The 13,140-nt window shown below is 42.0% G+C and overlaps 1 protein-coding gene across 3 annotated transcripts; it reads left to right on the top strand.

The window, feature by feature from the left end:
* Positions 1–110: 110 nt before the first annotated feature.
* ZBTB24 (zinc finger and BTB domain containing 24) lies at positions 111–11,547 on the top strand. Of its 3 annotated transcripts, XM_074896150.1 has the most exons (7): positions 111–157; positions 1,931–2,927; positions 3,342–3,509; positions 3,668–3,751; positions 4,434–4,517; positions 6,714–6,795; positions 7,700–11,547. In XM_074896150.1, the coding sequence occupies exons 2-7, from the start codon at positions 1,958–1,960 to the stop codon at positions 8,289–8,291; spliced, it is 1,980 nt and encodes a 659-aa protein (XP_074752251.1). In that variant the 5' UTR covers positions 111–157; positions 1,931–1,957; the 3' UTR covers positions 8,292–11,547. The 3 variants fall into 3 exon arrangements, 1 of the variants encoding a protein (XP_074752251.1); XR_012632823.1 differs by lacking the exon at positions 7,700–11,547 and having other exon boundaries at positions 4,371–4,517; positions 6,714–6,777; XR_012632822.1 differs by lacking the exon at positions 7,700–11,547 and having other exon boundaries at positions 4,357–4,517; positions 6,714–6,777.
* The last annotated feature ends 1,593 nt before the right edge of the window (positions 11,548–13,140 follow it).

Raw genomic sequence — 13,140 nt, 5'->3', positions numbered from 1 at the left:
TGGGGCAGCGCGCGGGAGGGGGCGGCGCCGCGCGGGAGGGGGCGGGGTCAGCGGCCGCGCCCTGCGCTGCGCGCTACGTCAGGACGCAAGGGGCGACGCTGCCGCCCGGACCGGAAGCGCGGCGGGGGTTCCGCAGAGGGGAGCAGGCTGCGGGGCGGTGAGTGCCGGGCGCTGCCGGGAGACAGACACCCCGCACCCCTGACCGCCGCCGGGCCGGGGGAACAGCCCGCTCCCTCCCAGCACCGCCGAGTTGGGCCGCGGGCGCCGCTCCCTCCCCCGGCACCGCCTCGCCCCGCTGAGGGGGGCGAGCGGCCTTCCCCGAGGGGGGCGGCCAAAACCTGCGGGAGCGAGTTACGGAGCTTGGGGCGGATGAGGGGGCGCCGGGGGTTGCGGTGCCGGGTCTCCGATCCCCGCCGCGGGTTTTCTGGCTTCTCCCCAAACCCGCCCGGCTTCGTGGGCCGCCTCTTGCCCACCGCGGGCCGCCAGCCGAGCGGGGCCTGCTGTCGCTGTTTTTGTCGAGAACCAGTCCTCTGGTAGTCGCGACAGCCGCCGAGGACCCGCGAGTGGCACATGAGCCCTTTACAGCACATCAGCAGACGGACCGGCGTGTGCCCGGGCGCGCAGCGGGCCCCGTGGGTGCCTGCCCTGCGCGTACGGGCTTGCTGTGGGGTTTTTAGGGGTTTTCTGGGTAAGCGTGCAGGTTTGGAGTTTGCAGTCAAAATATTAATGATGGCACCTCGTGACTGAGTAGCAAAGTCCTTCATGTGATCAAAACAGCTAGTATACCTTGTCTGAGGCTCGTGTGGGTGTTAGGGAATGCCAGCAGGCAGCGGCTCTCCAGTTCTTACAACACACTGTAAGGGGTTGTTGGGTGCGACCTGCAGCCGTGCTTTACGGTGCTCCAGCAACATCAGGCTTGCATCCTCTAGAAATTAAAGCTCCCAGATGAAACAGCGTGGCTCCAGCGTGAACTGTTTGGTAGCTGAATGGGGCTACAAAAATCACGTTGGCCACCTTAGCAGCATTTAGGTATCATCTGTGTGTAGCGTAGGTTGTTTCTTACAGCATTTGTTTAGGTGACTGGAACTGTTGCATTTAACGTGATAGTTTTATAATTTAAGATGGTAAGTAGCTAATCTGTTTCACTTTTGCCTCAGCGGAGCCTCTTGAAATGGACGTTTTTGGCACATCTCTTCCACAGTAGTATTTGATGGATTATTCTGAAGTTAATGGATTTTCTTTTGCTTGTTTAAATTTTGCATATTTACAGTTGAAGAAGCTTAGCAAGCCAGATTGATGGTTAATGGTCAACCCCATTTTAGACAGCACTCTTAAAAATGCTGCTGTTTTTCTGCTTTTATTGCCCACCTCCGTAGGCCAAAGCTTGGCAGGTAAGTGTTCTGAACGAGAAATTTTCAGAAGGATTGAAGTGGAAAGAAGGCATGGAGTCCTGCCACACTGATGCCAGTGAAGTTTTATCATTAATTACAGGATTTCATAGCCTTGTCCCTGAATAATCTGAAATGTGGCATCTGCAGTGATGAAGCTGCAGTTAACCTTTTTTTTCATTGTTTGTTTCCACTTAGGAGCTGTGAACAAAGAGTTCTTTATGTCCAATTGTTTTAGTTATGAAAGGAGTTTTTAGAAGGGGTAGCCCTTTTTTTAGATGCTAGACAGTTCAGAGCACATCAAGTGAAATAATAGGCAGTAATTGTGATCTAAGAAGAAACTATCTGTAGCCATTTCTCAGGATTTAAAAATACTTTTTGAATAAAATCTGTGTCAGCATTAGTGTTGATTTCTTTAAAGAAAGTTCAGAATTGCTTTAGAAACTGTTAACTCTGGCTGGTAAAGTAAATGATATTTGGTGTCTTATAATGCAGACTTATTTATTAAATTTTAATTTATTAAAGCTATTATGTTCTTGTAGGCACCTCCTTTCATATTTGCAATAAAAATGGCAGAAATTACTCCTGATGCTTCTGAGAAACTGGTCATCATCCACTCCAAAGCTCACAAAGATACCATTCTAGCTAATTTTGAAGAACAAAGGAAAAAAGATTTTCTTTGTGACATTACTTTAATAGTGGAGAATGTGCAGTTCAGAGCCCATAAAGCGTTGCTTGCTGCCAGCAGTGAATACTTCTCAATGATGTTTGTAAATGAGGGTGAAATAGGGCAGTCGATTTACATGTTGGAGGGAATGGTTGCAGACACCTTTGGAGCACTGCTAGAATTTATCTACACCGGTTGCCTCCGTGCCACTGAAAAAAGCACAGAACAAGTTCTGGCTACTGCGCAGCTGCTGAAAGTGAGTGACTTGGTGTGGGCCTGTACAGACTATCAGGCCAGCCACAGCCCGGGTGATGTGCTACCAGCTCCAGCAAACAGTGGAGCCTCTGTAGCCATTATTGCAAGTGACAAGAAAAACGAAGAGCCACCAAAGAGGAAACGAGGGCGACCAAGGAAAGCCAACAGTGTTCAAGAAGAAAGGTTGGGATCAAATTCCGCTGAAGATGTGCAGCTGAGGGAGAACAACTCCATGCAAAATAAGCAAAATTTTATTAAAAAAGAGACTGCAGCAGAAGAAACAGTTGCCAGCGAACAGGTGCCAGTGAGGAAAGATGCAGAAGAAAATGAACCTGCTTGTGGCTCAGAAACTGTCAATCTGACAGCTGAGAAAGATGAGAATTATGATCCTGAATCTGAAGGAATACAGAGCACTCAGAGCCGTTATAGCAAACGTAGAATAAGGAGATCAATCAAACTAAAAGATTACAAACTTCTCAGTGATGAGGATGAAAAGGGACTGGCGAAGACGACTGATGGAAAAAGAAAACGTGCAGGTTCTGAAGCTCGCTGTAAAGACTGTGGCAAAGTATTTAAATATAATCACTTCTTAGCTATTCATCAGCGAAGTCATACAGGTAGGCATTAAGAGACTGCTGCTTCTGGGTTAGGGTTTCGTGGCTTGTTGCTAAATGCGAGCTGTTGTTAAAATGTGGGCTGTTGTCTCCAGCAAGAACTGTCCAAAACAGCTTACTGATCCAAGTTACAGTGCGTCTCCCGTGCTCACTGTTTTATTCTTGTCACCTGATCTGCTAGCCTTTGTCTTGCCTTGATTGCAGTTTAGTTGATAATTTCTCCTTAAATTTGAATTATATGGCAATACTTAGAGAATTATTTTATTGCTATGTGAAACTTGTATCTTAGTTCTCCTTATCGCTACTTAGAAGTAATTATTTAGTAGCTACTACATTGCAATGCATCTCACTATCAGCTTAGAATATCTCGTGAGAAATAATGCATCTATACTTTAAGATACCATCTTTTGCTTTTAGGGGAGCGCCCTTTTAAGTGCAGTGAGTGTGGCAAAGGCTTTTCCCAGAAGCACTCCCTTCAAGTCCATGAGCGGATGCACACCGGAGAGCGGCCATACACGTGCACCGTCTGCAGTAAGGCCCTGACAACAAAGCATTCTCTTCTAGAGCATATGAGCCTACATACAGGTAAATATTTCAAGGGAAATGTAACCTCTCTCCCCTAAGAATTTGCCTTTCTGAAAAAAGGTATTTCTGCTCTCTCTCATATGTGCTGGTTTACTTATTTATTTTCTTACACTTGCTTTGGATGTGGCTTACATTGTAATAACTGATTTCCTTCACAGGGCAGAAGGCTTTTACATGTGATCAGTGTGGCAAATACTTCAGCCAAAAAAGACAGCTCAAGAGCCACTACCGAGTACACACAGGTACAACAAGTTTGGGTTAAAGAGCTGGCTTACAGTCCAGGCTGATTTGTCTTCCTAAAGATTAAGGCTGAAAATTCTTCTTCAGTGATGTATTTAGTCTCTGCTACCCTCATATATGGTATCTTGATATAATATTGAATAGGATGAAAAAGACAAAATAGTGTATAATAAATTGAATGTTTTGAAAAATACTTAATTGAGAAGGACTCTTATGATGATTAAAAATTAGTTATGCTGTATTTGACATACAACTTGATTATTTCAGCCCTACTGTCTGTGTTACATAGGAGCTAGGAATTGTATAAACAATTGTGTCCACTGCCTGTTGTGCAAATTACCACTACTTTGGACTAATAATGGCCAAGAAGCTTGAATAAGAAGCATCCTCCTTGCTTCTGGAGCAGGACGGAGATTAAGCTACACACAGAGGAAGTGGTGGAAAAAATCAGAATTTACAAAGCTTCAAGAGAAGGCGTGTTTGGGCGGGAGCAGGTGTCAGTCCCCTCTTTTCCCATGATAATCGTAGAGAGGAGTAAGACTGTGACAGTTAAGATAGGGAGGAGGCAGCGAATCACCTTTTGTTTTATCTCTATATTCTATCACAGTGGTTATTTTACAGGAAAGTGCTTTAACAAAGATCACTGAAGAGATACACTGACACTTTTTTTATTATTGCGACAAGGCCATTCACTGCCGGAATGTAACCAGTGTCGTCGCAAATTCATGGATGCAGCTCAGTTAAAGAAACATCTAAGAACACATACAGGTAATATTGTCCTTTGTGTTTTGTGTTTTTTTTTTTCCTTCTTGAAGTAACAGGGTGTTGGGCAAATGTCACTTGTGTCTCTCAACTTATGCTCTACTTGTACGTAATGATGCCTGTATTGCTAATGAGGAGATCGATATCAGGAATGCAGGAGCACAGAAAAGCTTGTACTACAGTAGTGCAGAAGCAGGGCCTATTGTAGGAAGAGGGGGTTTTTTCCTATTCTTATAAAGCCTGCGGCAGAAAATGCCAGTCAGCTCTTCTGTGATGGAATCCTGGCCTGGGAATTCAGTTTATCAGGAGAGCCACAGCCGGCATGTATGGGCTTGAAGTAAGCCAACTAGTAACAGAAAGTGTATGTCCTAAGTGACTTGGGCACCTTTGTCTGTGAGAGATGGGTCCTTATGAAAAATGTTGCTGACCAGAACAATAATTACTTCATTTACCTTTTTATTGTGCTGTAATAAACCAGATGTTGGCAGGAGATGGGCTGAGAGGGATGATTCAATGCAAGTACGTCAGAAGGTGTTTTAAGAGATTTAGAGGATGAGGTAATGCTTGAATGGCTGAATAACAGAGATAAAAATGTTGATCTACCCTCTTGTGATAACAGAGTATAAGCTTCTTAAAATAGTTTTCTTTGAACGGTAAGTTCATGAGATGACATGCGAATAATTTTTTTTCTTTTAAAAGGGCTGTAAACAGTGGCGATTGTTTCTTCCTCAAATCAAATGGTTCTTAAGCATGTTGCCTGCGGTTGTAATAAAGTGTGCATGAGATTGAGTTATGCATCTTGTTAATTTCCTTCTCTTTCTCAGTGAAAATAACACGGCTTTAAATTTTCTGGGATGTAATGAGGTCAGAACTTGTGGTTTGGGGAGTTTTGGGTGTATCCAGAACAGTGTTAACTTGTGATACTTAATAAATGCTGCACTTTCTATTGAGGAGAACATAGAGTTTGTTGACACACACAACACTTGTGTCTGAAACTGATACAGCTCTATAGATGTAGTGGGAAATGAGAAGAGGAAGCATACTAGCAAGGTAAGTTGCAAAACCAGAAGAAATAAGATGAGTTCTAGCAGCAACTGTATTTATTTTGCTGTATGTATTTTGCTTCCAGAAAAGACAAACCAGAGACCAGTATTAATGATGCAGAAATAACAATTGATCTGTCCCATCTCAAAAGCAAGAAGTAAAATTCTAAGGAGTTTGGGGGGACAGGTGTTAACGTTGCTATGACTGTTCTGCTTTGGCAGCAGTTTTGTAATGCCATGTCATAAGAATACAGCCTACTTAGGAAGTTGCTCCTGTTTTCAGTAGGAGGCTGGGACTAGATGACTAGAGGTCCCTTCTGACAAATGCTGCTTCTTTCATCCTTTACTCCTGCCCTCCAAAGCCATATAAAAGCTGATAAGTGTTGCAGTTCTGTGCTAAATATGAAGCTTCCTTAGAAACTGGCTGATGACCATAAATCCCTGGTGGTGATTCAGATTCTCATGTCTAGTGTCTTACAGAAGCACAGTGCAATAAGAATATGTTATGGTGTGAATTAGGATTTGCTTCGGTTGGGTAGTGTCTGTTTCTTGTGAACCTTTTTGTTATTTGATTTGGCTTCTCTGCTTTATTCAGACACAAGAATTCCAAATGCAGTAACAAAAAAACAAAAAACCCTCATAGTTTGTTCAACCCACCATAATTTAATTTTTTTCCAACCAGCGTTCCCAGGATATCGTAGGTCTAGGACGACAGAGCCTTATAGAAAGCCAGACAACTTGTTAAGATAATGGATTCACTTTCAGATTTGGAAATACAAGCTTCCTCATCTGCGTGGTGCTGCACTTGAGCCCAGCATTAGTGCTTACTAGTCCAGGGTCGGCCTTTCTCAGACTTCTCTGTTCTGTGTGGAACACCCCGCATCTGTATTCCGGGTGTGTTTGCTGTGGCTCTGAGGGCTTGCATCACAGAAGTCTTTATCTTCAAAGGGGAGAAATGACAGAGATGTACATTTAAAATACTATACCCTTGTTTAACTAATGAGTTCATTCAGTTTCAGATGTCTGTCCTGACCCATAGCAGAAGTGTGAGGATTTGACAGTACACACTTGATACCATGTATGGTAAAATATAAAATGTTTTTTAATACATTGATGGGAAGTGATATATAAAAAGGGATGTCAAATTTCTTTTTGATAGGTGAGAAGCCCTTCACTTGTGAAATTTGTGGCAAATCATTTACAGCTAAAAGTTCTCTTCAGACTCACATCAGAATTCACAGGTAGAGTATGTCTTAATTTCATTACATTCCTCAAAAATGTAACTTCTAGTCTGATACCTGTCTGTAGTGCTTGTTCAATTATAGAGTGGTCAGGGCTTGTTCGCATTTTGAATGGGTGGTTAAAAGACTTCACATTTTTACTTCATCTATTTAAAGAAATAGTTGGTAGTGGAAAGTTCTGCACTTTTAAATACTAGTGTGCTAAGACATTGTAAGATTCTTCTTTGGCGTATTGTGTCTGTTTAATGACAGTGTACTTATTGCTGTATTAATTAAGTGAAAATTTCACTATGAATTTTTGTTTGAACAGTAGCCATGGTGTACAAGGTTCTTGGAGCACTGTCCTGTTTCCCTGTAGTCTGCCAAGTCTCCCTAACAGCATTAGTTGTCTTTTACCTATGTCAGTGGGATACACTGCATAAAGGGATGTCAGATTTTAAATCATTGGAGAACTGTTGTGGGCCTTATGTGTTTAAAAAAAAAAAAAAAAAAAGTGTTTCCATTAAAATTTCTCATCCTTTTGAGTCGGGCAGCAAGTTAGGATTTGGATGCTGCTTTTTATTTTTTTCTTAAAGCCCACAGTGTTAATAAACATTCTTAAAATGGTCAGGGCTTACTGTGCAAAGTTGTTGCATTCTTGTCAAGGTCTAGCAACATGGAGTTTGTACCTCTGGCATTATGACAGGAGAGCAGTTAGGTTATCTCTGCAGCTCTTGAGTACATACTAATGGAAGTGTACAGTTTGTGAATTAAGAAGTCGAACTTTTTTGATGTCACTATCCTTCTGTGCTTATGATCTAGCAAAACAATCATGTAAATTTTTTTTATTCTACAATAAGTAAGTTGCAGAAAGCAGCACTGTCAAAGTGAATATTTTAATGAGATCAAACACACTCTTTTGCAGAGGAGAAAAGCCATATTCTTGTGGTATATGCGGAAAATCCTTCTCTGATTCCAGTGCTAAGAGAAGACACTGTATCTTACACACAGGCAAAAAGCCTTTCTCCTGCTCAGAATGTAGTTTGCAGTTTGCTCGTCTGGACAACCTGAAGTCTCATTTGAAAATTCACACCAAGGAAAAGCAGTTTCAGGAAGCCAGCGCTGCCGCAAGCACCAACACTAATTCAGAAGTGAGAAACATTCTTCAGCTGCAGCAGTATCAACTTGCCACCTCTGGAGGGCAGGAAATTCAACTACTGGTTACAGATGCAGTACATAATATAAACTTCATGCCTAGTCATAATCAAGGCATTAGTATTGTTACTGCGGAAAATGCCCCAAATATGCCAACAGAGCAAGCTGCTAACCTCACGCTGCTTGCTCAGCCACCACAGCAGCTGCAAAACTTGTTGCTTTCAGCTCAGCAGGAGCAAGCAGAACAAATCCAAAGTATCAATATGATTGCAAACCAAATAGAGACTGCCCAGCCTGAACAGATGCATGTCATCACTCTTTCCAAGGAAGCACTGGAACATCTCCATGCTCATCAAGGATGAAATGAAGAAATCCTCTTAGCAGGATCTTTGCATCCAGCTCAGCTCAGGCAGCTGACTCAGGAATCAAGTCAACAGTCTCACTCTAGCCAGGATACAGTTCCTTCCCATCAAATCAGTGAAGAACAGAATCAAAGCGTACATGTTTCTGAATCCCATCAGCAGTCTCTGTCAGTAAATGAGTCCTCTCGTGAGCATCCTATTCAAGGACAGGCTTTCTGAAATGCTTATTTGTCATTGGAGGGCTAGGCTGTAGCATGCATCTTATTCAAGCAGTGATTCTACGTATTGCATTTGCTTTTCTGCAGCATAATCTATCTGATCATACGTTTCTTGGTGATTTTGATGGGTGATTTTCAGTTTTCTTAACTTTATTTATTTTAGACTTTTTTTATTTTTCCAGATTGGTATTTCTCTACCACTTAGTCCATATCTCATAAGTGATTAACGTGGGGCTTTTTGTGCCGTACACGTACATGCCTACTGAGGAGATGTTTGGCCCCTTATTTGCATTTCTGTGTGACCCCAGAGAAGTGTACCTTGCTGGTAGAACAGTGCTTAAGATGTCTGCTGATCAGAAAGTACAACTTCTCTGATGAAGTCAACATTACCTGAACTACTGTTAAGATAACCAGTACTTTTTGCAAAGCTAACACTATACGTCTTATGTTTAATGAGCTTTTGCTCTGCAGGTTAATGTACAGCTTTCTGGGTGATCATTCCCTAAGTGAATTTTGATTTATTGATTACCAGATTGGTTTGGTTTGGGTTGAAATTGTTGCAGCCTTTGGCCCAGGATCACCCCTTCTGTTAGCTGTATGCTGTACAAGTTTTGCTCTTCAGAAATGCGTAAGCCATTGCACTTGAATAGCAGCAATGAGATACGGTGGTTACACTGGACAACTGAAAAGCCCAAATTCTGCTCTGCTAGTTCTACCACTCATGCTCTGTGTGACTGTGGGCAAGGTAGTTGACCTCTGTGCCTTATTTCATCATCTAGTCAGCGGGGATAGTGTTCACGCAGTCTGCCAAGCACTTTGAAGAGCTCTTGATGTTGAAGGCGCTGTCTTTTGAAGTGCAAAATTCTCTTCCTGACAGGATTCAGTCTAAGCTTAGGAGCCAGTGTATATTTAAAGTGTTATTTTTTGTACTTTGGAGAGCAGAATGTAATGTTACTTTTAATATATGTTAAAGCTGGTGATTGTTTTTGTGGGGAGTTAAACAATGAATAGAATCCCTTCAGAGCATAATGAGCTATATAAATGGGGCATATCACGTAAAGTTGTACAGCTATTTTTGCTGACTAGATTAGATGTGTACAGATTGTTTTCAATGACTGACTGACTGCTAACAAAAAAGATTTGACATCTTAATAAAATGCCATGCCAGAATACATGCTTTGCATTTTCAAGTTTGACTACTGATAACATCTCACGTAGTGTACTTGCGTGTTAAAATCCAAATGAAATGCCACTGGTGCTCAAAGCAATGTGCTCAATTGTCACTTCAGTTTTAAAATGTCAAACTTGTGATTGATATTTTATATTTTACCAAATGAAAAATACAAAAATTCAGGTAAATCTAAAAGCAGAACAAAAGGTCTTTGTACATGCTTGGCTTATATGACTGCCCAGAGAGAGTCACTGCATAAAAGCCCAGTGGTGTGTAGAATGGTGGAATAATTTGAGGTGGAAGGGACTTCCGGAGGCCATCTGGTCCACTACCTTCCTCAAAGCAGGTGCGTCTAGATCATGTTGCTGTTGTCTTGGTTGAGTTTTGAACGCTTCCAGGGAAGAAGATCCACAGCCTCTCTAGGTCACTGGTTCCAGTGTTTGACCATATTTGCAGTGAAAAAAGTTTCCTGTATTTAATTGGAATTTCCCATGTTCCAGTTTGTGTCCACTGCCTCTTGTCCTACCGCTGCGCCTCCAAGAGTGTCGTCTCTGCACCTTCCCATTAGGTAGTTGAAGGCAGCAGTAAGGTCCTCCCAAAGCCACCTACTCTTCAGGCCTGAACAACCCCAGCTCTCAGCCTTTTTTGTTGTGGGCTCCAGCTCTTCTATCACCTGCTGTCCTCAGTCCGGTGTGCCAGTGTCTGTCTTGTGCTGGGGAGCCCAAATTCTGGACCGTATTCCCTCATTGAACTCCTACTTGGATTGGACTACTCGGCTGGCTCCTGACCACCTGATGCTGGAGTGTGGGTAAGTACATTTTTACCGAGTACTAGATCAGATTTTATATAAATGGATCATGAAATGTGTAGAGAGTGGGAATAAATCCATGCAAAAAAACAAAAACCCAAACCATCCCACCTCAAAACTCTAGGCTTTTCACCTTTTCTTTCCTCTCAGAATGGAGAAATAAAATGTCTATACTTTCTGCCACCAGAGAGAACCAGCGTATTCTGCAGTTGTACTTCAGAAGCTTAAAGGCTTGATGCTGTGAGAACAGATGAAAAAATACAGTAAAGCTTGTTACCTCTACGAAAATCTTACTGATCAATGGTATAAATTTAAGCTTATAATAAATACTCTGGCAGATTTATCCTAGCAACTTTTGATTTTATCTAAAATACTGTAATGTGCAGCCATAATGCTGTCTGGTCATAAGTTTACAGGAGCTTGCACTGAGTTCCTTCTCTGCCATGTATTTATGAACCCTGAAATGCTTAAAAGCTGGTTACGAAGTAAATCTTAAGACTACCAGTGAAGTAACTTTAAATACTTTCCCCTTTCTGAACTTTGATCATCCTGAAGAATCCTTTCAGGATTAAGTACAATGCTACAATTATGCATGAGCCGCTATCACATGTATCACATAGTAATTGCTCAGTGCTTTCCCTACAACTAAAAAAAATGAAGTTACAGGTTTGGAATTTTCTTAGGCTTTCTACAAACTACCAGTGAAGAAACAACTTCTGTGACTGGCACAGGAGCGACTAATCTTGCACCCTGCATTGCTTAAGCTGTCAGCACGCATTGTAGCTTGCACTCGAGAAGCTTGCGGGGTTTATCATATCACAGATGTTGGGTTTTTTGACACCATTTGCTTCCTTTCTAGTGAATGCATTTCTATTAAAGATGAAAATAAATCCTCCTTCTGTGTGTGCATTTTTAAGGCTGCAACTGAAGCCTAGGATTACTTTAAATTTGAAAGGAAATCCCTTCAGCTTTGCTTTTTAGTCCAGCTGCCACTAAGAACTATTTAGCAGAAAAAATGCATCCCTTAAAAACTGCGTTTCAAAGCAGCTCTCTAAATATCTTTACTCCTTAGCCAGTAAACACCTTAACTTCTTATTTTCTCATATATACTAATCTTAGCAAATCCATCTCACTGCTTACTATGTTAAAATGAGATTAGGGTTTTAAACATAAATGCCGGACAATAAGATGACTACAGAAAGATCTGTTTTTGTGAGCAATTAACACCATTGTGTGTTTCTTTTACTCCATTTGCAGGTTACCCCGTGTAGTTGAACTCTAAAAGGATTTTACTATTCTTTTTTCAAATGCAAGTTGATGAAATTTTGGCTCTTTCTGAATATTTTGGCTGCTTCTCCCTGTGAATTTGAAACAAATCCCTGAGAGGTAGAGGAAACACACTGTTAAGCGTGTATTTGACTATTGCATGTACACTTGCTCTGCTTGCCAGTGATATTCATGGTCTAGCTGTAAGTAGCATTTCTTGACCTTGGCACATTTCTTGACCTTGGCACTCTGAAGTTCAGAGAGTTTGCTGTTCTGTGTGTGGAAGCCGAGATGCTGGCAGTGTGGATTAGGCTGGTGGGCCTTCCAGTCCAGCATCTCATTTTTGATAGAGGAATATCAGAATATTTATTTCATATGAGCTGTGAAGCAAATTATCCTGCCAATATGAAAAGCTTCATCCCAGCATGTGTAACTTTGCAAAGGGTTTTTTAGTACTTGTTTTATGCTCTCTCCTCAGAGGGACTAAAAAAGCACTGCTGGGGGTTATACAGCTATTACCTCTTAGGATCTAAGTGGAAGAGATGATTACCTCACCATAAACTCTTTCAAACCAAATGCTTATTCACAGGTTGTTGAGCCTCTCATCGATCTTGCATCTCATCATTTGTAAAACACTTGGTTTACTATCTTAGCTGGTTAGTCATTGTGATCAAGTTCACGGCTGATGTTTTCTAAGACCTATCCTAGTGTGCTGGGATTTTTTTTTTTTTCAGTCTTCTCCCATTTCACCTTAAATGAAAGCTAGCATGGGATTTGTTCCTAATCATTGGCCCGATGCCCATGTGAGTGTAGCAGCCTGGAAGATTTTCTGTCTCTCCACATCTTCCATCTCTGTAGCAGACTGTCTCACTGACCGTACAAGTGGCCACATCCAGGAGAAGCTGAGTCGGACTCGGGAGTGGCTGGGAGGAGACGAGTTTGCAAAGCAGGTGTGCCCCGGACTCTGGGCAGCAGTCAAGGTGCTTCCTGTATACACTTATCTTCCCATGGTCAGGAGTCTGTCTGTGCAGGCTTTTTCCCAACCCTACTGCTATTGCAGCTTCTCCAGGAGTGGAGAAGGAACAGGTAATGCCACACTCCATAGCTAAGATTTCGGGATGTCTTTCATCTGTTCGTTAGAGGCATTAAAGAGTCTGCTTCTTGTAGACAGGCAGTCCTGAGAGCTACGACAGTCCTATATACTCCATCCCTTTTCAGATCCTCCATAAAACATGGAGAACAATGAATGGTTTTCTACAACATATGGACTGCTGTTCATCTCTGTCCCAAGCAATTCTTCTAAATGGAAAAAGAAAACATTCAGGCATGTTCTAGGTGAACTGGCATCTTACTGTAGTATGCTTACAGCCTATTTCTGGCTAATAT

The sequence above is a fragment of the Athene noctua genome, chromosome 1 (assembly GCF_965140245.1).
Source record: "Athene noctua chromosome 1, bAthNoc1.hap1.1, whole genome shotgun sequence".
In the NCBI taxonomy this organism is placed as follows: Eukaryota; Metazoa; Chordata; class Aves; order Strigiformes; family Strigidae; genus Athene; species Athene noctua.
The sequence above is the reverse complement of the archived record's forward strand: the minus strand, read 5'-3'. Positions and strand labels throughout refer to the sequence as shown.